Raw genomic sequence first — 26,599 nt, forward strand, 5'->3', positions numbered from 1 at the left:
TTTAAAGGGATTAATAAAATATTTGAAGTGCATTGCTTACATATAAACACTACAGTATGCAGAAACTATGATATACACATGGGGTCACACAGTGGTGTGCAGAATCTTATTTCCACTGTTTTAGCCATAACTTTAAGTTTAATGTGGGAGTATACCATTTTATTAAGAGGTGTATTGCTGTAAAAACACACTGAAAGAGACAACAGTCTGGTTTTCTTATGAGTGTCAGAAAAGTTATTTGCATTTTGTATATGCACCTAATGAAAGCCATCTCCAGGTTTTTGCCTTTGGGTTCTGCTACCTACTTGCTACATTATTTTAAAATATTTTATCTTTAGTTGCTGTGAATTAATGAAGTGTAATATGTACTTAATGTGTCTGTATCCATTCTAGATTGTTTTCAATAATGTATTAAGGTTTTATCTCGTGAAATCATCCAGAGTATCAACAATTTATGTCTACTGTACATAGGGAGCTTAAAGAGACAGGCAAAGAGACTGTCAGTGCATCTGTAGTTACCTAAACCTGCATGCTTAAAATCTTTGTAATAGGAAAATAACATGATTGCCAGTATGTATTATTCTGAATAGTTACATATCATAAATAATACCTTCACAAGCAAACCAGAAACACTTATCCTACTGTTAAAATCCTTTGAAGCACAGAAAAATACTTTCTTTTTGGCATGGCCAAGTGCCAAACTCTCTTCTCTTTTTTTCTTTTTTCTCTTAAAATTCTGAGGTTCACAACAGTTGTGTTCCAACAGGTGGTGGCCTTGAGTCTTGAAATTCCTTCTTTGGTGGACTGCATCCGAAGAGGAACTTTCAGGAAAAAGGTTTTTTAGGACATAAAAAGCTGCCACCATGACCAGTCACCATCTTTTGGCTTCAGTTTTTCCATTTTCCTTTTTGCTGGACAGTTTGTAGCTGAAAGACACAATTTACAGACTCAAATGAGTGCAATTGTGGAGACAGATTCTCTAAACAAATCTAATACTTCATTGTTTTAGCCTGGTAGCAGCAAACGCACAATCTTCCGGTTCTTTTAAAAGAGGAAACAAAACCTTAAAAAATATATAAAAATGATGGTAATCTCCTCTTTCAACATTTGGTTTTAAAAAATTAGTCAATTTAAAATCTGTGCACTATATTTTTCTAAAAACATGCATACATTAGTTTCTTTTGATGCTTAATGAAGAAATTATATGGCTTGATAACATATCCTAATAACACTGATATGAGCAAGGACTGTACACTTTACTTTTTCATGGAAGTACATAATCAGGAATAACCTGATAAGAAAAGTCAATACTAGTCAGTGTGGTTGCCTGTGAGGTATGTTTACTTGAACTGCAAATGGGCCTCTCTTTACTTGTCTCAGCTTCCCCTGTTTGGTCTGTGTCACTAGCAAATAATCCTTGAAGTGCCTTGCTGCTCTTTTAACTTTTGTTTGACTGGTTACATTTTTTTTTCATTTTGCACCGTTTCCACTTTTGGCTTTCATTATTATGGTGAATTCAGCTCATGCAAATTATTGCAGTTTGATTCTGTTCATTTTCATTTCTTGCTGAACTGAGGCAGCTCCAGATAAGCTACTGTAACTTATTGTTGGCAGAATTGACTCAGCTAGCCCTAAGTTTGATTAGAGTATGTGATCATTAACATTCTCAGTGGCACAGAAATATGTACAAATGAGGTCAGTATGAATGGGCTAAGGTTACATGGCTGACCCAGGTTTTGAATAACAACAGCTGAATGTTTAAAAGCAAGGTCTCCTAGAATACTGCTCGTTTGATGTCTAGGATGCATCGTTAGGGTGATTTATTTTAAAGCTAGGAGGTGACGTTCTAATTAATCCTTACAGAACCAGTTTGCAGTTTCCAAATATCTTGCTAAAGCTAAACCTTTCTTGGTATACAAATACTTGTGTTATTTCAGCAGCACTCCAGAGAATACATTTCTGACTAATAGTAATAAAGCAAACATGAAGTTAAAATATTCAACAGTGTAAATAAGCTAAATGGACTGAATGTCCTCTCTGTTGACAACTTTATCAGGTTTAAAATGCCATTTTTTGCACACTGCCCTATTAAATTCCCAATAGATGAGTGTAGTATAAAAGATGTAAATGTGTGGTATACCGTACTTAATAAATTGAGAAGTTCCATTCTGAAAAGTCTGAAACATTTGTTAATGGGCAGTTTTATATAGGCCTTTGGTCTTTAGCCTTTACAATTTACTTTTCACTTCAAGAAGAACTGAAGCACTTATGTCTTTTCTTGTAGATTAAGTTAGTAATTTCTACAGAATTTAAGGTCATTTCTGTTAAACAAAGTCTGTTAAGAGGGGTATTTGGAGGGTCAATGTGTTAAGTTATTTTCACAGAGAACAGCTGAGGAATAATACTTTCAGATCTTCCTGCTGCTCTTATAAACTGTAAAGAATTACCTAAGTCACAATTAACGAATGGTTGTGACTAAAGCAATTTACAACACTACACCTCACATGATGACGGAGCAAATTCCACAGCTTACTCTTGCTAATCATCCAAATCGCAACTTAGTGAATATATGTAAAACACCTGGAATATATCTAGATGTCTTGAAACCTTGAGTAAAATGGAGGGTAGATCCATAAAGATGTATAAGTATGAGGAGCCTTAGTATTGGTTGTCTTTTGGCGAAGTCTTTGTATGTAGGTTTTAAGCTGCAAACTTGGCATGTTAAGAAGTGGCTGGAAAACTATCCCTGCCAAGACCCTCTTTATATATTTTGTGTCAAGCACCAGGGGGATATAATTAAATTTAAAAATGCAAACCCCTTATAGAGGCAAAGTGGCTCCAAGAAAATATTTAAATTAGTTTTTCTAATACATCTTTAGAGTTGCTTCAGTTAACCAAATTGGTACACAGAATGTTTTGAGGATTCAATCAAAAGGCAGCTGGTAAAATACAGCACTGGTGATTAAACTTATTTGCCCACCTGCAGGGATAATAATGGTATAGTGAGGAAAACACTGAGAAGAGTTGTTTGGCATACTAAAAAGATGGCAGTTTAACAAACCTGTTAATTAGTTGTGGAATCCAACAGTAAGCTTTCATGGTCTATTTCCACAAGTTGCCTTGGAGTTAGTGAAAGTATTTAATGTATTGTTTATGAAACAGGGAGAGCAAAGTGAATTTAGAAAGCCTGGAACGTGCCAATATCCAAATCTCACAGCTGTGTGTACCATGAAGAAAACTACAGTTACTCTTGTGTTGAAAAAGGAAAAGAGGATATTAGAAAAATTTGAATTCTGAAGTAAAACATTTTACACTGTAACTACTCTGTATCACAATGGAAGGGAAAGCAACAGACAATTTTATTTTCACATTAGACTTAGTTGTAATAAGTATGATAATTATGAAGATAGTGGTTCAGCTATACAAGACATAAAAATAGAAGCAACGGCCTCATTCCTGCCTTCTACAGTTTTGTTTGCTTTCCTAAACTCCTTTGAACCTGTCATTCATTTTCAGGCATCCTTCATAAATTATAATAGTCGTAGCAAAAACGAGGAAGAAGTTGAAAGGAAAACCTATTGATATTCCACATTTCATAGATAGGTAGACATAAACTTTAAAAAGTCTCTTTTGGGAAATTAAACCTATGATAACTGTTATGACAGCTTTTATGTTGATTAAAAAGGAAGTGTATGAAAATCTCAAGGGTATTTCTCTGCAGTTAGGAAGTAGCATGTCTTAAGTTCTTCCAAACTACAAAGAACCCACATCCTTTGAAACTATTGAGTAATTTGAAAGGATGCAGCTAAAATTCCTGAAGGTTTAATTATCAATTAAAAAAGCAATCCTCTGTAGCCAACTATTGCTGTATATTGTTGATGCCACATGTTCGTAACTCCCATGCAGGAACATTTACTAAGGAAAGTAAAATAATGTCAACAAGTGCGAAAAGATATAAATAAAATAAAAGGAAATAATTAAAACAACTAAAATTAAAAACAATTTACTTTTTAAACAAAGTCACTAATTTTGCCAATTCATTGTTTCAGATGTGTCAAAACTGGTGTCTTTGGCCATACCCCTTATTTACATTAGTTCTAAGGATAGTTATGAATGTTTTTTTATATATAATGAAAAATGCTTCATTAATCCTTGTTTTGTAATACAAGATAAATCAAGTCTGGCATATTAGGTTAAGCACCATGAAATCCGAAGCTCTTTAACCTCCTTATTTTACATTTGGTTCTATGAGATTAGAAACATAGCAAATCATTATGAATGCCCAATAAATACACATATATTTTCATATTAATTTTATATTTATAAGTATTATTCAACATATATTCTAATCAGTTTAATATCAATATCAATAGCAGATTGATGTGAAGTATCTTCTAGCAGAAAAAATTTCTTTGAATATTCATTATGTTAGTCCTGTAGCACTTTTGTTAGTATATATTTAGGATACCAACTTGAAAGATAAATAACATTTTCTGTATAGGTTACTACAAATGATAAAATCTAGCAAATGCAGTTGGTAGTGAAAATTACATTTATGCTGATTATTATATTTTATTTTTAGTCCCAAAAGGAAATCCTAAGAGGAACTCTTGTCCTTAGAGGAATCCATACTTTCTGGTAGACAACTGAAACAATTGAATTTGATCCAAAATAGACGACATATGCCAAAACATGGACAATGTCTGATAATTTGGTTAAATTATTAATAATATCGAATATAAATATGAATGAGTCTGAGGAATCAAATTGTCTAACACAGTTGTGAGCAATAACAAATGTTGATCATAGTCTCTATGTACCTTAAGGGAAGGGAACTCTTGCATGAAGAGGCATACATCTTCTGTGTGGACAATGGTGCCTGTGATATTTGCGTCTTAGATTGAAATGTTCTGAAATAAAGAGAAACAACAACATACGATCAAGAAGGCTCCACAATCAAAACATAGTGTTTCTTTTCTTTACTTTTCAGCTTGAAATCACCCTCTGTCCATTCCTTTGCAATATACAATCAGTGCTAAATTAACTTGTTTTGGGAAAAATGCATTCAAATAAATGTTTGCAATTTTGTTGATGCAATAAATATAACAACCGTCATCTGATGTTTCAATGCAAGGTGAAGCTAATATTTCCAAATGGATGACATGCATTGATTATTAATATTAAAATATGATTTACTATCAAATTATTGACATTAAAAAAAACAACCATCTTAAGACATCTTATTAAGATTACTTGAATACCATCATCATCACAAAATGCAGATAGCAAAACACAGTGAAAGATTGTACAAAGTAGTGAGTAAGGTCCTTAATTCATAAAATGGATCATTACCTAAAACTTTATTCAGTGATAATATTTCCCTCCTATATTACAACTTCAAACCCTTAAAAGTTTACTTGGAAGTGTAAAGAAGTAATTACAAGCCATTAATGTCACATATGTGCCACATGCGGAAGTCTTTCAGAAATGTCCTGGGTACAATAAATTGTTGGTGAAATGGAGCCTTAAAATTACTGATCCTTATCTGCAGGATAAGCAATATAACCAATTGACCAACAGAGCACTTAGGTGTTCAGAGGATGCCAGTGAAACAGCCTTTGCCCATAAATCACAAGGAAATGCTTTTCCTTTCCTTAAGTATCATAGTAAAAAGTTAGATCCAAGAGCAAATAGATGTTAGGATTAACAAACCTTTTAATGTATTTTTGTTACTGTAAACTGAGACTGAACTACTTGCAAACGAGCAGTTTAAGAGATTTTTTTTTTAGCTAAGACTAATGACTCAGTTTGAAAATCATTTGAAAGTGTGTGAGCTATTCCTCTGTTAATAGTACTTTCATGGTAGGTTGGAAATCAGTCCTCAGCATCTCAGACCCTGTTAGCATTTGATTGAAGATCATGACTAACAATAAGGGATTGAGCTGGGAATGCAGCCAGTGCTTCATTCGGATTTGCATTCTGAAACTAAAGAGTTCAGCTGAAAAAACCTAGACTGGCACCGTCATGGTCAATTAAACCCTCATATAGTCAAATGACATGATTTGAAGGAAATTAAGCAACAAATATCACTTGCATAAAACACTGGTATAAACTAACTTTTTTCCCAGTTTCACAATTTAAACAGAACGTGCATACTATTATAGGAATGCAAAAAATAAATTTAAAGAAGTTAAAAAATATACTCTTATTCTGAGATAAAATTCCTCTTTACAAATCTCTTTGCTAGATAAGCTCCCCTTGAACAATTCGCAAAAAACATGCAAGACAACTAAGATTTTTTTTCTTATTAGTTGAACTGTACATCATGAATAGAACTAATGTTTGTTTTTAATTTTTTTTAAAAAGGTTTAAGGTTTTATCATTATACACTATTTGGCAAAATATAACAATTCATTTCTAACTAATTTGTCCTATTATTAGTTTTGTACTCAATAAAATTTCCTGACGCAATGTGTTAAATTCTTTTCTGTCTAAGGACAAATGTGCTTTTCACTTTGCTAATTGAGTAATAATGCATCCATCTGTAATTTTCATTGTTTTAAAGTGTTGAGAACAAATCTCTTAATTTCACCTTAGAATATCACTTTAATTAATTAGTGTAGAAATACATTATAAATAATAATTAGTTATACATATTTATTGAATGTACTATTATGTACATCCAGGTGGATGGTTCACATTGGTGGTGGTGGATGGGAGTCACCATTATCTGTAAAGCGCTTTGAGTGGAGTGTCCAGAAAAGCGCTATATAAGTGTAAGCAACTATTAATTATTATAATAATTTATATGTATGTATCTTTTTTAAAATTTCTTATGCGTTAACATTAACATGCTTGTTAAGAGTTATCCTATTTGGTAGTCAGTTCCATAGGATTTATTGTAAATATGACCTACTGTAAATATTCACTAATTGTTTCTCTTCTGTATTTTATTGATACATGTTTCTTGAGTCCATAATAAACAGCTCTTAAACCTAATTAATAATCTATGTAATAAAATGCTCATCTATTAGCCAAAACCAGACTCTTCATTTGTTACATGTAATAATAGATAGGCACAGGCATTCGATACACGTACCTGGTCGTTGTCCACTGATTAACAAAAGACTCATCAGTACAAGAAAAAATATGTACAACAGGTTCTGTAATCTCATTTTGGTCAGGTCGATGCGCAGCAGGTTTCTTCAGTGAGGTCCAATAGATACAGAAATTCCCCTACTGTGTCTCAGCTGCCAAAGCTCCTGTACCACAGTTCAAAGCAAAGACTCGAGTCTCATGAGTGAACTGCCCTTTTTTCTTTATTTGTCAAAAAGGTTAATGATCACATCAGGCAAGGTGACTGGCTATAGCAGGTACCCCCTCTGTCTCTCTTCACTCTCTCTTTCAGGACCGCTGTCTTGTATGTCTTTAAACTCCCAGGCCTTTTCTTTCCAAAGACAAACCTAAAAAATTCTAAGCATCTTAAGAGAAATTGTCCTACTGTGGACGACCAACAAGACCAAGATTGTGAACAATGCAGCAGCTGTCCTTCTTTTTATATGGAGGGAGGGGGGAATATGTAAAACCGAGAGAACTGGGAGGGATTACTCCCCTATTTGCAATTGTTAGTTAGACTTTGCATTGCACATATTGCCCCCACGTGTATAAGGTAAAAGAAGTGACAGGAAACTCCCACCATCCCCCTCCACTGCCCATTTTGCGCATACTTTAGAGAGCCAGAAGCACTGGGTGGCTACTTGCAGCTATTTAGATGAATAGCACACAAACTTACTGCAATGTGCCTACCATTTCAGTGAAAAGTATAGGCTCTTTATCTTAATGAGCTGCTTTTGTGTCACAATTTATACCTCAGTGAAGTGAACATCCAAGTCTTGCAGCCTGTTGTTGGTTGTAATGGGTACAACGTGTGGGTGTTATAACACAGTGTTTTATTGTTGTTTTTTACAGTTATGTCTTTTTCTAAGTTTGTTTAATTATTTAATGCGTGGTTAGGATCTGCTGTCGTGGGGAATTTGTTTATAGGCCAAACCCCGTGTGTTTGCACATTCATGAACTGAGTTTAAGTGGCTTGTTATTTTCCAGGAAAGAGATATTTATTTGAAAATAAGGATACACAATAGGCCAGTTTGCTTTTGTTTCTTAGGGTGCCATTGAGCAAAAGCGGACTACATATTTTAGAATCAGTCCGTTAAAGAAAGACTATGTTACTTATAACTTGGTGCTTTGTTTGCCTTGCTTTATTTTTATGACTGGAGAAAGTATCTGACTGTTTCAAGCATTTCTCCCACAATACTGCCCCCATATATTTCAATTTATCCCATGCATGTAGTGTGCCACCAATTCTAATGTATTTGTACCTTCATGAAGCTCCAAGTGCTTTCAGAAGCTTTGACAATTAAGAATAGTTATCCAGCAATTTTAAAGTCACCGGCAGAATCAGTCTTTGTGGATGTTTTTGATGAACAGAAAAGCCTAAAGAAAATTGTAGAAACCTTCCTTTTACAGTAAGTCATTAATTAGAATACATTTATTGTAATAGGTGCTAATTGGGTGGAATATAATGATGGCTTCGATGGTGCTTCATACCATACATTGTTAAAATACACTAAAATAATTAAGAAAAAGAACTACAGAACTACTAAATATTATTTACATCTATTAGATGATGTGGAAAAAGACAAACAGAATGTTAGAATCTATATATAGTTCGATTTCTTTGTGGAGTACAATTTTAATAATGGGATTTTATGTACAATGCACTAGTACATCCAGAGACAAGCAAACAGAAGGAACTGAGCCCTTCCATTCTCATACAGAGATGAGTATGTAGGAATGTGATTCACATTCAAAATCTTTAAAATCATTATTCAATCTTCAGAACGTTTCCAGTGTAAGCAGTGAAGCACGAACCAGTGGACACTTCTTTTTCTTTACACTTCATAACATATATAGTAACATATGTGACAAGAATACAATGGAATAAAAGTATTATTTTAAAAATAGTATAATATAAAATATAAAAATATAAAGTCTATATAAAATTTAAAAATAAGCTTTAGAGTTTGAAGCAATTATTACCAAGAACTCTTCAAATACAGGATTTTTGCAAATAACCTGTGCCATCCAGATGTACTGTAGCTCCTAATTTTAAAGAAAAAGATTATTCGGTGAGTAGAATCATGCACAGCCACATTGTTTGTCAATTAGAGCTAAAACTTACGTGTTTACATAAAGTTCCGTTATGCCATCACAATCACAAAGATTAGAATTTGAATTTTACACAGGAATGTCTTTTTTGAAAGATTAAACTGACAAAAGTTCAACGTTACCATGTATAAAAAAAGTGTGCAGTAAATTTCAGCTTTATGAGGCTGTTGCTGTTTGACCAACCTGTTGCCATGCAGCATCTTGCTAAAGGTTTTTAAATATTCAGCTCTTACATTGAGTCCTTGTACCGAAGATATCCATTAAGATCTGATGGCTTGTTTTTTACAAGTCAATTAGGATTAAAACACAGCATGGTGTTAATGGGCTGCCTATTAAAAAATTGCTGAGCATTTGGTACCTTTATTATTTCTGGCTACTTGTTACTATCATGCTAGTTAGGGTCTCCTGCAATTTCATCTTGGCTTTTGTGTTTGTATTCTTTTGTAAACTTTATTACTTTACAGTGTTTGCAAAAATGTCGGTACTGGAAACAAGCATTCCTCATGGCACTGCCTGAACCTTTAAAGATGTAGAATGTACTAAGCTCTTAGTTTGCCTTGGTTATCAGTAAAACTGTCACAATCCCATTTTATTGATCTTTAGACCCTCTCTGTAACCTTTTTCTTTTCCTTCTTCTGAACATAATGTCTGTGAGGAATAGTCTATACATATTATGTATGGCAATCGTAATGTTTTTTGCTCATGTTTCAGGACATACAGTACCTCTTTTATGTATTTCTTGCTGAACAGCTGTTTTTTCTCTTAGACAGGATTATGAAAATGAATTTTGACCATGCTACTTTTTATTTACCTTTTCCATACAATCTAATAATCATATATACCATTTCTCTGTAGAAATTATGCTATTTTAGACAGAACATAAAGAAAAATGTTTACTTCAATTCACCCAGTTCAGGTTCAGGTTCTGAAAAACACAAAATACTAGAAAATTGTGTATTGTGCTATATTTTGCACATAATTATAAATGGTTTGTGTTTGTCTTCTTACTTAGTGGGATTTAAGTATGTTTTAGACTTACCCCTATACTTTTGACCACCAGTATGTACAGTATCTTTCACAGGAACAAGTAATAGGTTTATTCCATGCTAAAAACAGAAGAGAGAAAACACAACATTTCAGCTGTGGAGCCTTCTTCGGGTGTAATTTAGTGTAAATTTTGCTCTTCTGCTAGGATGAGCATTGCAATGGAATTGTCTTAACATGTCTTATTTGTATTTCAAACATTCATATTTACATACAATATCACTTCAAAGTTACATTTTTCAGTATAAACTGAAAGAACATAACAGGCATAAAAAGCATACAAATTTGTGTATAAATTTAAGAAATTTTAGAAACAGCCTATGCATGCTGACGCAGCTACCCAGCTAAATGTGTACAATGTTTTACTATTTATTTTATGTTCATATATAATACATTATTGACAAGTGGCACTTCTGGTTTGACACTTTAGTACATGAAAACTCTTAATAGGCATATATAATTTTTGGTGCATTCACAGCTCAAATATGTCCTATGAAAAAAAAGTTCATAAAATGTTTGTGGATGTGTGGAAACAGGAATTTGAGATTTTTTTTATAAATGAGAAAGATCAAGGTGCTATAAATATATTCAATCTCACCCTCCCCAGATCACATGGAGTTTGCCATTAGGGGTATGTAAAAATTAAATTAACTGCTGAGCAGGTGCAGTGCATTTGAGTTCTTCAGCCACTTGAACATCTGGCAGTTGAAAAGCAGATATGTTTTAAGTTATTTTGCATGCAACAAGATAGGTTTTCTTTCCTGATGGCCTTTTCTTGTGTAAACAACTGGATTTAGAAACTTTCATCCACACTTAAACTAGATAGGCACTGTGCTTCTTTTCCCACAGAAAAAGCAAAACAAAGAAAAACAATCCCAAATGATGACAGATGTTTCCATGTTCTGATGATTATTGTTAATAAAATAATGAATATGATAACATTTAAATTAGAAAATGAGATTCTTTCTAATTTAAGATTAATGTCAAGAGATGTTTTTTTTTTTAACAATAAGGTCCGTAACAGAGACATTTCCATCTTTTTCAGTCTAGGTTAGATTTTGAACTTTCTCCAGAACTGTTCAGAATTGCACAGATGAAGGTGCACATGCCTACAATATATGAGAAATGGAACTCAATACAGTTCAAATCTGCATGATAAACAAAAGTGAAAGGGCAGAACAAATTTGAATCTTAAAGCTACCAATTTCAATAGTTAAAACAAATCCTCATTTAATACTATATAATTAAGTAATTCGTGTTTTTGTAGCTTGTGTGCATATGTCAAGTTGACAAGCTGACAAACTGAATGATACACATGGAAACCTGCAGGTTGAAAATATACACAATTCATGTTGTCTTATATATTGAGCATGGCATTTTAGAATTTGTAGTGTACATTTACACCATTCTAAAAGTGTTTCCTGAGGTTTGATAAAAACTAGTATATTTTAATATTTCAGTAACATTACTAATATCTGATTGCTGAACTAAAGATATAAGAAGCTCAGATTATTGAGCTAAAGGTGAGTACATTTTCCTAATTTGGAGACCACTTTCACTTCAATGGAAAAAAAAAACAATTTCACCTAGGAGCAATCACATGTCTAATGGAGGCAATGAGCTGATAAGCTATTTGGAGAGGAGATAGACCACCTAGAGACTGATGTGCAGGACAACCAGCTGAGTTTTAGGGCACAGTTTATTATTTGTCATGGGTTTTATCTGATTTTACTGCAGACTATACCACATACTTTTTTTCCTTTGAAATTTTTAGCTCCAAAATGAGTCAGTAGTTTTACATTATTAAAACCAGTGTCAGATTACAAATTGCTGGTTTGCCTGAAGAAGCCTAAGGGAAATGTATATTAGATTTTTTATTTAGTAATTCAGTAAAGGTAGTTCGAGGCCTTACACTTCAGAAATTCCCTATATTTTGGTGATGATCCTCATTAAAGTAATGGAATATTGATTAAACTATAGTTAAGCTTAAATTAAACTGGGAGAAAACCATTGTCTTCTACATATACAAAAGTCAAACACATTTTTCTGTACAGCTCCTGATAATAAAAATGTGTGTTTTATTGCATGGAGATCTTTTCAAAGGCAATTTCAAGGGCAAAATTAATTACAAAATTTGTGTAAAAAAAGTAATAGAAGTCTTGTGTGATCATTCTGTGTGTTTGAACATATCCTTTCATTGCAAAGCAAAATGTCTGTAGTGTTTACAAGGATGGTGATGCTATAGAAACTGATGAGAAATCACAAACACAAAAGATGAGCAAAGAAATTTCAATGTTAACAGCAGTGAGCAGCAATTCATTTAGTCAGGTTCAGATTGAAATAATTAATACGGAAACAGCAAATGCCATAAATATATTAGTATAAAATACATTTTGGAATGTTTTTTATGCTGGGCTTTAAACATTTTTTTCCTGGGACATGACAAGACCGAAGTGACTGAAGCCTTTCACAGACTAAAGGATAATAATTCCAGACTTATCGCTATAGTATGATTGTTGATACTGGTTCGGCTTTGCATAACCATCCCATAAGTGTAGGTTTTGTCTACTGTGAACATAATAACTTTGAACAAGGTGCATTCAAGTTTTTTCCTGTTCTTTCACTGCTAGAAACCACCACATATTGTGACACTCTTTTTATTGCTGTCTTCAAAGAAAACACCCACAAGAAAAAAAGAAAAACTCTTTGGCGGTGGTGCCATTGTGTTGTTACTTCACAGAAATTAAGTACTAATGTGTGTACTGTATTTAAAACAAGACTGAATAGTACTGATTAATGTTTTGGTTCTTGCACTCTGTTCAGGATATATCTTCTGAGAGATATTCTGTAAACTGATCATGCCTACAGATTGCCAGTTAGACCAAACATTCTGTCTTTCTCTTTTAACCAGCAATGAGATTAAAATGAATTCAAAGTACTGAAGATTCATATTTCAGAAGGCAAAAATGATTGAAAAATAAGGTTAACGACAATCATTTTGACATTGTACTTTCCCAGTTATTCACACCAAATGTCCACAATACGAAAAGCAAACACATTTCATTACGAAGGGATACTGTATATTTGCAGATATGTGTGATAGCACATAGGAATTATAAGAAACCATGTATGTGATTACTGTGATAAAAAAGATAAAATATGAAATTTAATCAACACATCAAACTACCTGCAAAAAGCAAATTAGAAACTGAGGACTTTAATATAGATTAGAAACTTATGAATCCTTGGAAAGAGTAATGTGGTGATTAAAAAAGCCTCATTAAAATACCAGGTGGATGAAACATCTAATTTTATTCATATTTACAAGCATAGTTGAGTGGCAGACCTGTATTAAATATTCTAGGCAGGAAATGTATATGGAGACCAATTAATTGCAGATGTTAGATAGATGAAGACAGAATAAGAAAAAGGACACACACTGTAAACATGATGATGGAAGGACCTTTATATTTATGTTTGGGAGTGGAGAGAGCACAAATCCTTTGGGGGCAGGGAAACCCACCTATAGGCTATTCATGGAGAAGATATCTCAGTAGCTTTCTACATGCTTTTAATTAATTACTGTACACATCTGCCCTATGTAAGAATGACTACTCCAAATATCAAAATGCTTTCCTCTATTACTAATATTTTGCCATGCTGTAAGTGATGATTCAGATTCTGTTTTTTGTCCTCTCCCTTCGGTAATAAATGTAAGTAAATGAACAAAGATCCATACCTTAATCATCCGGGTGTGCATTCTTTTCAATCACTTACCTATTCAAATCTAACACTTTCTCACAACAGGGTTTTATTACGTAGAGGAGGGTCAAGCTGGGAACCTTTCACCAGTTCACACATATAAACAAGGGTTTTTTTCAGACCTCTCGTCCATAAAACAATTGGTATGTTAAATGTAGGCACACAAGTACTTATCATTATTAACATCTGCATAATAATAGTTGAATTCTATACCGTGAGCTTTAAGCATCACAGTGTCTTGGCATTATTAAATAAATTCTCTTAATTTCTGCCAGATATTACAAATAATTTACAGTATCTTTTGTTAAGTAATATACATAGATGTATATATATATACTAGTTTAAATATACATGAGTTAATTTATGTTGAAATACACTGGTGTATAGTCATGTGCATGTCCAGTTATACTGGATGTTTTTTAATTATACAGAATACAACAATAGAGAGAGAATAATGACTGTAGCTTTAATTCTAGGAAATAATTGAATTATTAACACAGAATATCTTTATTTTAAATGTTGTGAACATTTAGATAGATAAAAGGAGTGTGTATATGTAGATATATTACTTTTAATTGCATTTTTTGTCTCTTGTACGTTTTTGTCTAGGAGTAATCCACATTAAATTGCCTGGATTTAGTTTGATTCTTTAGTAGAGGTTATTAAGTGTAAGAGAGCAGTAATTCCACATACACATACACACTAAATGTGACTCAATACTGTTTCATGACCATAGTCTCTTAAAATTCAAGAAAGTAATACCAGGATTTTTTGATACCAAATGAGTACATTGAATATTACAATCCCTTTTAAGGCTAATGTAATATCAAAATAAAAAAGCTGTAAAAACAGCATCCTGTCTGTGGTTTGCCAGCCCATATGGAAGACAGCATGATGCCATGGTAGTTTTCAATTAGTTTACTGTGTCTGTAACAATGTCCATAATGAGGACTTTATTGGATTAGTTGTTCAGACTTTGGAATACATTTACAGGATTTAAGCCTTGGTAGATACTTGAACTAAAAAGTCATCGAAATAGTTTTTTTTTCCCCTGCGATATAGAAAGCCCTTTTGATGCACTGGTGTTAACATGTGACTATGGGAGAAAATAAACACCTTTTACCTTCCAGAGGTTTAATACCATCACAGTTCTTGTTTTTAGGACCACATAGCCTCCTGTCACATTACAGAACAGATGAGCAATCAGAGTCACTAAATCAGGAATGGAAGCATTTTAGTTCCTCACCTCACACCAACTAATCCATCACAGCTGAATCTAATTGGGGGTGGGGGTTGGGGGGCATCTGTACTCAATATCATTGTGAAAACGTTTTGCAGAATCACAAATCTATTCTTTTCTACTACATAAAGGGCTAATGGCAAATCGTTTTGGTGAACGTAGGCTTTTAGCAAGATAGATCAAGACATAAAAAGAGTCTTTAAAGCTGTTATTGGCTAATTCTAAATACTGCATCACCCCCCCTCCCCAAGAAAACAAAAATTGATGATACAAATATAGTTGCAGTAATAATATACACCAATTACATCTCTATTGTTAAGAAAACAGTTTAATTAAAATATTTAGATGCTCTTTAAAATACTGGTATCTGCTATTTGTCAGTGTTGGGAAGAGCACAAAGGATGAGTATGTGTGACCAAAAGACATTGCCCATTGTTCTTAGTGTATGGCTGTATGTGTCCCCTGAGCTAGAGGTCCCAGAGACCCTTTGTACCTTAGCAAATGGCTGTGTAAGGATGTCTACTTTAGAAGTGTTTGGAAACCAGGCAGGCCATGGAGGTGCTGGGAATCTAGTTGTTTGTAAGTTCACATCTCACCCACCACACTCAACATGTCTATTTAAATCTCACAGATTTTAAAACCTCTTCAGGAAATAAACTAACTAACTAATGAATAGATTCACACATAAACTCTTGATTAAAATACTTTAAACAGTCTCCTGAAATTTCTGTTTAATTGTTGATACTTTTATCTTCAAGGAAGTGAAAAGTCTCTGACACTAGGTCAGTGCTGTGCTTTATCTTCATTTCTGGAATGATTTGTCTCATTTCCTTGAGACTTCATTGCCAGGGCTGCTCATCAATTACACTTCCTCAGACAGTTTGACTCCAGACGTTTTTCTCCAGTCTTTCCTGGGCAAGGAGTCCTGAGGAGTTTAAAATAGTAGCACATGATCTGTTTTGTTTGGCTCACTGCACTTACACACTATTTGTCTGTAAGGCACAAAGAGTTAAAAGGTTGTGACATTTTAATTATGAACAAATTAACATGCAATCCCAGGAAACTCTTCGTAACTGCTGACATATTGTAAAAGTAGTCAAATGTGTTAAAGTAAAAGAATAATATGATCATATATATTAAATATTTCATTAAGAGCACAAGAAATGCTACAGGTGGAAGGAACAATTTAAATTGTCCAAATCATCCAAAGATATGATTGTTATGTAATACATCTAATTATAAGTAATATATTCATACATTCAATTCGTTAATATTTTAAAATTGTCAGCTATGCTAGTGGGTCCTCAAAAACTGAAAGAATTAAACTGAAAAATGTGATTATGTATTTTTAAGTCTTTTTAACTATCAGTTCTGTCAGTTAAAGATTCCTTACTCTTTTTCCTCAATAACAAATCAAACAGCTAAAAGTATAGTTAATACTTCCTGTCTTCATGAATATCTAATCTCTATCAATATGCATCTTAAATAAAAAGCTGGTAAAATGATCAAGGCATGAAACTGAGTACTGCAAAAAAAAAGCATTGTTGTGTTCATTTACGTCTTGCTTTTAAAATAGTAAAGAGCTGCTTCCTGGAGTTTCCGCAGAGCCGCTTTTAAGCTTGATCAGCTGTATAAATACATATGAAAACAGTACTTCTGCCCTGCTTGGCCTGCAGTGAACCCAAGCGGCAGTGTTGTCAGTATCACTGACCCTGTTTGGACTTTATATTGGATTCTCTTTGTTTGGGAGCCCCCAGTTGCCTTGCCCTAGCCTTGGATACAAAGGCAATGCAGGGAATTCAGCCTTTTCATTCCCTGTGATTAGCTGCTCATGCAGACCTTAATCTCTCATTAGCCAACAAGGATTTAAGGGGTGGTGGAGCCGAGTGAAGACAATTAGTGAATTTCTGAAAACACACCGGTAACAGTTTATACACATTTTATCTCATTGTAGAATCTATTATCTCTTGAACTGGGTCTGGACAGCGGATGTAGAAAAACCAGCAGATTCAAAAAAACATTTACCAATGATTTCCACAGTTTACCCAGCATTTGGAAGGAGTGCTGTAACTGTTTCTTTCATTTTATATTTTATAGACTTATTGTATATTTAAAATTACATTAGAACTGTTGTTTTATATTGAGGGTTTGTTTGTTAGTCCTCTTCTCCATAACATACTCAGATTTCTAATCTGTTAAAACACATATGTTTAGTTTACAAACTATGTGATCAGACAAAAAATATTATATAATTTCCTGAAAAGGTAACACCTTCTTTCTGTATCAAATCCAAGATGCATTTCTACTATTTGTTGTAAGTTAATTCAGATTAGATGATGTGGTGTGAATTATTGCTACATTTGTATCTGGGGGACATAAACAATGGAAAATACTTTCTGGTATTGTGCTTCACTAGCACTAGATACTATTGGGGAATATTTAAGCTTGTATTGCTGTTCATGCATTTCCATTAATGCCCAATATGAGCAAAGCAGTCACATCAAGCAGAGCATCAATGAATAGATGTCACGTTTTACTGGCAAATCCAGTTTCCCCACTATCTGACAAAGCAGTATGTTATCAGACAGGGGAGCCAAGGGTTTTGTACAATGCAGTGAAGTTTTCAGTGTGTCAGTGCTCCGTGATATATACTGAAGGAAGATCTGTCATAATAAAGGGAGAGATCAACCTCATCAGAAATGTTCTCCTTAAGCAGAAAAGTGTCATTACTGCTTATCTTGTACAGCAAACAATCGAGGTGATGTATTGCCCAAAACAATTTCCTAACACAAGATGTGATTGGAGTATACTACTATCTAAATGCAACACTGCACACTCTTTACACAGGGACATTATCTACATCAACACGTCATGACTTTGCTCAATGATTACCGCACAGCTACCAGCCATTTTTGTAAACAATTGGTATTAAAATAGAAGGATAAGCCTTTCGGTAGTAAAGAATAGTGAAACACAAACAAGAAGGCACGATTGGAAACTATGTGGAAGTGCATTTAAAACCAAGAATTACCACCACTTCTTTACCAAAAAGTGTCGTGAGAGGATGAAACAACCTACCCAGCCATGTTGTTGAAGGCGATACACTTGGATTATTTCAAAAAAAGCTTCATGAGACCCTTGGATCAATTAACTACCAAACAGGCTGAAGAGCCTCTTCTTGCTTGTAACTTTTCTTTTGTTCTTCTTCCTTTTAATAGATTCAGAACCTGTTACCGCATTGTTGCAGTATGTTGATCAATAGGGTCTGCCATCAATTTCAGTGACGTATTTAATAATGACTTACTTTCAATATGCTCTGCAAAGTGAATATAAACAAGAAATGATTCTTACTTTTACCTGGCATCCCTACTAAGATTGTGCTGTACTATATCTGAATAAATGTTCTCTTCACCCCAAGAGCATTGCTACCTCTTATATCTGCCTTAACCACATTAGCAGAAGCAGCGTTGACCTCCCATTCTGAAAATGTGTCTTTTTTTCTAAATGACTCCAAATCTGACAAATACAGCAAATACAGCAATTCAGTTAAATAATGAAATGCATATCTCAGGACAATACCACACATATTGGACACACAGCTTCATAAACATATCTATTAAGTGAGTTTACGAAGAGGTTTGAAGTTGAATAATTTTATTCAATTAATTCAACCATGAAAAAGTTGTAAGGCTGCTGAAATATATTTTTAATAAAATCAGGTTTGTTTCAATTTAAATAGAACAAAGAAACCTATTTTATTTATGTGGCAGTAGTTTTTACTGAGAAGCAATTAATACCGGAGTAGATGTTTTACAGTGTGAAATGAGATTACTACAGTATTACATCAATCCCCAGATCTCCTAAAGAACCTGGCCTTTTGGCACATAGGTGTATCTACTACCTGAGTGGAATGTACAGGCCAGGATTCCCAGCTGGATTTCAAAATTATACATGCTTGCAATTCACTTACTTGATTGAATAATGCTACTTAATCAAATGCACATGCACAGATTGAAAACTATAATGGTCAGTCCCTGCTTTTCACTTCACAATCTCTTACACCCCCTTAGCTCATTCCACTATTTCTTTAGTTTCTGAAAAATAACCAAAGATACATGCCAACCTGTGTCATCAGGATTTTTGAACAATCCTATATAATGTATACGGTATGTATATACGGCTTATATATGGTGTGTACTTACATGAATGGAAGCTGTTCATGACATAAACTAGTTATACTGTTTATTCTCAATGGTTATTTTGCAGACTTAGAAACTTTAAAAAAGAGCTAATGTTTGAACTATAGTAGTTTAATCCCACACTTAACGGTGAAAAGAATAAAGGAAAGAGTACAATATTTCAGCTGTAGAGCTTTCTTCAAATCTGTGCTTTTATCATATTTCTAATATTTTCACTGTGGAATTATCCTTGTTCTTTTTGAGTTCACATGCTGACCCATCTCCCTACTCTGTAGTGTTAAAACTATTACACCTATTCTTGACATGACACATATTCCTGTTACTCAAAAGGTTGAAGACAGCTTAAAGAAATAATGGAGACAAAAAACGTCATCAATATGGTAAAAGCCATCAGTTTTTAGGATGGCTGGAAATTCAGCTCTTGTTTTTTTTAAAATGAACACAAGATATTTCACTAAGGCTGAGAGCTAAAAACATTAATGTTAATAATAATAACCACTTCCATAATTGTGTAACCAAGCACAGTAGTAACAGAATTACTTTCTTTGGATATCTGAAAGAGATTTCTTTAGATTTAAACTTTAAACCTTAGAAAAATGCTTTGAATAAGAAATAAAACATGAAACCTTATAAAACAGTGCCAGAATTGATTGTGTGTACAGACTAAATAATGGACTTTTGAGCTCCAGGGATTTGGAGCCTGTCCCAGCAAATAGGGGGAGCAAGGCAGGATACACCCTGGATGGGACGCCAATCCATTGCAGGGCACAGTCAGATACTAATGTATAGGAAAAATAAATGGCTGGTTTACACAGTATGAGCTTAATTCTATTTTTTAATTTATACACAGAGCCAGGCTAAATGGGGTTACTTTATTACTTACCTTAGGCAACGTTAAGGAATTCATGTGTTGGTTACCCCAGTCTCCTGACTTTTATCTTGTGGAAATGTTAAGGTATGATTTTGATGGAACAGTGAAAAGCACAGTAACACCAGCATAAATGTGGTCTAGGTGACAATTAGTTTGACAAAAATAGAAAGGGATATATTAAGGTTCACTGCAGAATGTGTGAAGCATGCGCAGCTGTTACTGCTAACAAGGAAGGATCGGAAAGATGGTTTGCAGTGAAGCTCTTATCTGAGGATACATTTTCAGACACTAATGTGTTTTAGATTTATTATTTTAGTAGCTTTATTTCAGTTAAATCTCCTAGTGCTCCCATTAACTGATACAAAAAACCTCCTCCACACATATATCTAAATGCACAAATATACATCACAGAATAGAGTACAGTATATTATTCTAGACTGAATATGAATTCTATTTTTTTGCATATGGAATATTTAATCTCTTAAATTTAACGTCATACAAAACATTGCGAGAAAAGGGATACACTTACTTCATTAATGAAGCCTTATTTCATTAATGGGATTATGCTGTGTAAAGTGAGGCCAGGACAATGAGAAACATCTTTATTAAGAAGACAGGATACACATTCACAGCCACAGAAACAAGATCAGAGAACATTTTCCTCTTCAGCAAATTGAAGGTGGGCTCAGGAGTGAAAACAGACACAACCCCACATAGTGAGTCAATAGCCAGATTTATGAGACTGAATTAAAAGATTGCATGTGAATAAATAAGTGATATATCAAAGGTCATATATTATGATCTAATGAACCTTGACCAGTTATTGTTTTGCTCTCTCTTTTTTATACTAGTATATATTTTGTTCTGTATAAAAATAGGTCAATAAAATAAATTACAAATCTAAGTTTAAATGAAAATGTTCTTTTAACTTGAAAAAGGGCATAATTTCTTGAAAATTGTGTTGATTATTGAAATGATTCCCATACAGATGCCAGGTACATATTAGTTGTTACATTTTACAAGCAAACTGTAAAAGCTAAAACATCTTAAGAAACAGCTTCTGTATTTCTTTTTTCACCTTCCTGGTGACTTTTTTAAAATAGGTTTATATTTCCCTTTAGGTTTATGTTTCCTTGAATATCTGGTCTTCTAGTAACAGTAAATGTCTCCCTCTTGTGTTAGGAAATGGAAACTAATTAACTCTTTTGCACAATTGTACAATATTTACTCTCAGGTGTACAAAGACGCAAGGGTCTTGTGATACTGTTTTAATGTTATAATGTACCTGTATTTTTGTCGCATCGTCTAATACATTATTTTTGAAAAGTTAGAAAAGATGTCAGTGATCTTTTTGTGTCTGTGACACCAGTGCATCCAATTCAGCATATTAAAAATCTGTGCCAAGCTTCTGGAGCTCAAGATTAGCTACCTTTTGCAATTTGCCATTGGTTTTCTACTGGAAAGGTGCTTATTTAAGGATGACAGAGATGGTGATCCCTGGGTGCCTGGTCAGGCCTGTGATGTGGGTGGTCTAGCACCTCCCACCTGAAATACCCTAAACACTTACATATGTGCTTGGAGCATGGGGCTATGGACTCTGACCCAGAGGGTAATGGGCCCAAATCCTGTGTGGAACCCTGCTGTTGTATCCTTGAGCAAGACACTCAAATTGTTCCTGTAATTTCCTTGAGTAGTAATGGGTGTCCAGTTGTTTTTGCAAATTGTCTTTTAAAGTAAAGCAAAAAAAAAAAAGATACCCAACATCAGTGCAGAGCAAGGTTTCAAAGGCATGCAAAGGGTCCAGTGGGTCACAGTAGTGCTCTCTGTTCAAAACGTCACACCAAGAGAGGAAATCGATACAAAACACCCTCAGATAATGCCAAAACCCTCACTGGGACTTTTCGATCACAGTTCTTTTATACATCTTTGCAACAAGGATAACAAGTGTCATCAGTGCTGATTTTACCTGCCGCTCCATGTTTCCTCTCTGCTAGTGTTGCACTTAGGAAACACACTGCTTCTGCATGACGATGAGCCTAACTCGGCAAAGAGATTCTCTCGATGATGTGTTATAAAACGAACAACATAGAAAGTTGCTTCAGTATCCAAAAGATGGGGTTACTCAGCTTTCCATAGACAGTGTAAACCCCATGTTGTGTGCTGGACTCAGAGAAATGTTGGAGTTGGCAATTATTGTGGTTGGATTATGAGTCCCTAAATGCAGCAAACATGTTCTGATGTGGAGGCGGTGCTTGGATGTCCAAGTCACTAATCATATTTAAAATTCATTCTACCATTATTGAACTCCCATCCATACTTCTTTCTGTAATGTGATATGGGGTCGTTATGCCTCCATGAGCTGGTGATCAGTTTCACTAGGTGTTTTCCACTTTGCACAGAGAAGCAAATTAAACTCAATACACCAAGATAAGATTTTCAAAAGACCTCACAACTTAAACTTTTGACACAAACAGAGGACAAGCTCCATGGGCACATGATAGACAATATGGTAGACAATGGTATTACAGTGTTTTACATATTCAAGCCCACCCACCTACTTATCTTAATTATTCCAGACGTCATCTACCGTATTATTGTTTTTATGTGGAAAATTAATATTTTCATGTGGACAGCAGACACGCACCTTGAGCAGAGTGAGTTTGGCATAACCAATGAATTGCAATGCTTCCAAAGCAATTACAATTGCAAACCATTTATTGACATTTACAGCTAAAATGATAATTGCTAGACATTTACTTTCACAACAATAAAATTATTATTATTATTATTATTATTATTATTATTATTATTATTATTATTATTAGGCGGACCACCCTGTGTACATATAACTCCTCAGGACTGGAAGCTGGTCTGGTTTGTGAAATCCCAGGGTATTTTTCACTGTGCAGCAGAAAGTGTACCTCTGTCAATGCTTCTCCCTGCACAGCCTGTGTTGTCTGGGCTGCCAGATCTGTCTGTGTTCAGTTTCTTTGTCCAGGCTGGGGTGACTGTGCCTGTCTGGAAAGCCAGGTCTGCCTGTGTTGCCCCGTTTCCATGACCAGACACTCACTGCAGGCCTGACGACCCATTTTATTTGTATATGATAAACAGTCTCCATCTAATCTTTCATTACAAAGACCTGTGGCGTACTCCAGAGAGGTTTTCTGATTGACAAGGGCCCTATGTTGTCCACTTGTGTGTTTCATTTCAATGAAAAAGTGATCTAATGGTTGCTAGACAGGTGATCTACCATATACTGTATCTTAACAAGGCTGTAAGACGTTTTGTTTCCAACAAACTATGATGAAGTAGTTAACTAATGTGCACTAAAACAAAAAGATGGTTGTAAATGCACCATAGACTGATCCTAAATATACATACTTAAAAAAATATGTTGTTATTAATTTGAATTCTCACAATAAATATTATGGCAGTCAAATATATAAAAACACTCTCTTAATTCATGTGTTACGTGCAGTGTACACAGCCATGTCTGAATTCCAGCAGACAAATGACTTCATTGCATTTCCTTGGATCAGAAAAAGGTCCAGTTCTCAATTAACAATCAATGTCCAGACGTTTTGTTTCTTATACTACTTCAGTAACTTTTGTCATTTTGGAGGTTTCATTTCTCTTTTTCTTGGGGTTATTCACAAGCTTCTTGTATTCTTGATAGAGCTCTTTTTCTAAGAGGAAAGAGAGATTATTTCTGTAGTCATATTAATAATTGGTATGTAGGTTATACAATTATTGTCTGGCTTACGTTTTTATAAATTTGGTGTTACAGCTTCCAGACATTCTTCTTCAAAGACATCGTTTGTTCAACAGAATAAGTTAATTTAATGATGTTTCATACTTCTGGTACATTTTCTTGTTTTATTTCCTAGCTTTTTTTTTGCTAAACACAATGCATTATACAGAATTAACACTAATTAACACTTTAGAAAACAAAAAGGAATGGAAAGAAAATTCTAATGTTACAAAGAACACCAAGGGCATAATTTAAAGAGTTCTGAGCTTTGCATCATAACAATTTATCACGTTAAATTATTAACACCGACCACACCACTTGTGTCATCTTTTTTTGCTTGATCACATTGTCAGGCACAATTTTAAATAATAAGAAATCTACAAATGGTGTGATTGGTGTTACTATTAAAAGCTTAATTATATAATAGTCAGTAGATCTTGAGGGCAGAAACTGGATGATTCATTTTTTTATTAAAATAAAATAAACGTAAGCCGTTGTTTCCTAGAGTACAATATGGTAAAAGGCTTTACTGTTAGGAACATTTATCTGTACATACAACATCACTGCAAGGAAACTGGATTACCTTCCACTGTGTCTTCTGGTTGACTGAAGATTGAAGCCAGGCTGAACAGAGAAAACACTATAAAGGCTGTCATAATGAACACAAGTTCCAGGTTGGAGAAAGGTAGCTCCATCAACTGGGTAGTTTTGAGTTATGTGGACATGAAAAACAAAGAAACGCATGGACATTAATGCAACAAAATAAATCAATTCTACTTTAGGTTTAAAAGAAAAAAAATATTCCAACAGTTATAAAATGCTTGAACTGCAAAGTATGGCACATCACTTCCATGTTTTGGCAAGACTTATAAAGGTTTTCCATTAAATGCATATCCAATTCAAGGTTCTAAAAACACAGTAAGTCAAAATATGTGTGTTAATATAAAAATAAATAGAAACAAGATAAATGGTGATTAAATGGTGAAGTAAATAAATGGTGTCAAACAATTATGTGAATGTAACATTTCCTCAATGTGTATTTTAGAGCTCTGCTGGTTCTGTTCTGAATCTGCAGTGAGAAGTTGACAGCACAACTGTAGTGAGTGCCTTCAGTTCACCAAGAACAGATCTACTGAAAGATATGCCAGAAAAACAAATACCTCTACAGAAAGAAAGTAATGTCATGCACTTTTCCAGTGCAAACACATAATTTAGTTAATGTATGAGAAAAGGCATGCAGTCAGGCTAAAGAGGACTTTCATGGCGCTTTTACTGAAGGTGAGGCTCACTGTTGCCACAGGAGATAAGGAGAACACAGGGCACAGTATTGATCTTCCTTGATGGCTCTTTTTCTTTGTTAAATTATTATTTAATGAATTAAGCTCAAGAATATGCAAATGAGCATAGACAGGATGTCCTGTTCTTGCTCTTTTGTTATTTACAAGTGTTTTGCACACACACACTGTCGAACAGTAAAAAGGAAGAAAAGGAAATTAGCAATGCTTTTTGCAGCGGAGTACATTGTTAAAAGACCTTCACTGCAGGTTACAGGATAACAGGCTCTCTTGTGGAATAAAGGGAATAGGTACACACAGGACTGAATACATTCATGTACTGAATTTGGTTATGTACATAGTAGTTGAAGAGTATTTAAAATAGGAGCCTGTGGTCAAGGAATTTGCCACCTGTTTTTCTTTTTTTTTGAGGCAGCTGATCCAGGAAATCTTTAATACTTCCTGGGACATTAACTGTCCCATATTTTCCTTGTCTTCCTGATACCATGTGAGCATCTTTCAATTACATTATATTTAAATGCATGGTGTTCTGTACCCTTTCTGAATTGTGAGCTGTTCATCACAAAGTTCTCAGAGCTCATTTAGAATCAGAATGACCTTCATTCTTCAAGTACATTTCATGTACAAGGAGTTTACTCTGGTGTATGTGGTGCTAAAAAACATTCTAAATAAGCCATATACAAACAAGACTAATAGGCATCGTTAAGACAGTGCACTAGGAATTCTGGTTAAGCAAAAAGACAGCCCCAGGAAAGCAGCTGTTCAAATACTGTGTGGTTCTGTGTGTGTTTAATAGGTCTGGAGCGTGTTCCTGATGGAAGTTTATGATGCAGGTAGTAACCTGGGTGGTAACCATCACCACTCTTTCCTGCCCACTTCTTCTCTCTGGAATTGTACAAATCGCCCATGGAGAGCAGATGATAGCCAATGTTCCCCTCCACAGAGCACAACACACTGCATTTTGCCTTGGGAGCGAGCAGATGTGTTAGCATGTTCACACCTTTATTACCAACCAAAACTTGCTCTTCCATTTTACTGGCTACACACAGCAATTCACCACTGCACTGTTAACTGGTTACCTTGACACGTGGTGTATATTATTTGGGGACAGTATTTGGCAGGGAGTGGAGCAGCATCTCTTGATGGGAGAAATGTGGGAGAAGTATGTCATGCAGGAGATGACGATGAAAGGCTTCCTCTCCAACCCCG

At 34.4% G+C, this 26,599-nt stretch overlaps 1 protein-coding gene across 1 annotated transcript; it reads right to left on the minus strand.

Annotated features, from left to right (window-relative positions):
• Positions 1 to 313: 313 nt before the first annotated feature.
• On the minus strand, positions 314 to 7,510 carry apela (apelin receptor early endogenous ligand). Its single transcript, XM_015344427.2, has 3 exons — positions 7,100 to 7,510; positions 4,821 to 4,910; positions 314 to 926 (listed from the first exon to the last, which is right to left on the minus strand). Exons 1-2 carry the CDS (start codon positions 7,173 to 7,175, stop codon positions 4,822 to 4,824), a joined length of 165 nt encoding a protein of 54 aa, XP_015199913.2. The 5' UTR covers positions 7,176 to 7,510; the 3' UTR covers positions 314 to 926; position 4,821.
• Positions 7,511 to 26,599: the final 19,089 nt, after the last annotated feature.

This window comes from Lepisosteus oculatus, chromosome 1, assembly GCF_040954835.1.
Source record: "Lepisosteus oculatus isolate fLepOcu1 chromosome 1, fLepOcu1.hap2, whole genome shotgun sequence".
NCBI lineage: Eukaryota > Metazoa > Chordata > Actinopteri > Semionotiformes > Lepisosteidae > Lepisosteus > Lepisosteus oculatus.

What these genes read in the sequence shown, in the direction of transcription:
- apela (XM_015344427.2), bottom strand. Translation starts at nt 7,175, where the DNA reads ATGAGATTACAGAACCTGTTGTACATATTTTTTCTTGTACTGATGAGT. An exon ending in AATCAGTGGACAACGACCAG is followed by an intron (nt 4,911 to 7,099) that starts GTACGTGTATCG and finishes TCTTTATTTCAG; the next exon opens with AACATTTCAATCTAAGACGC.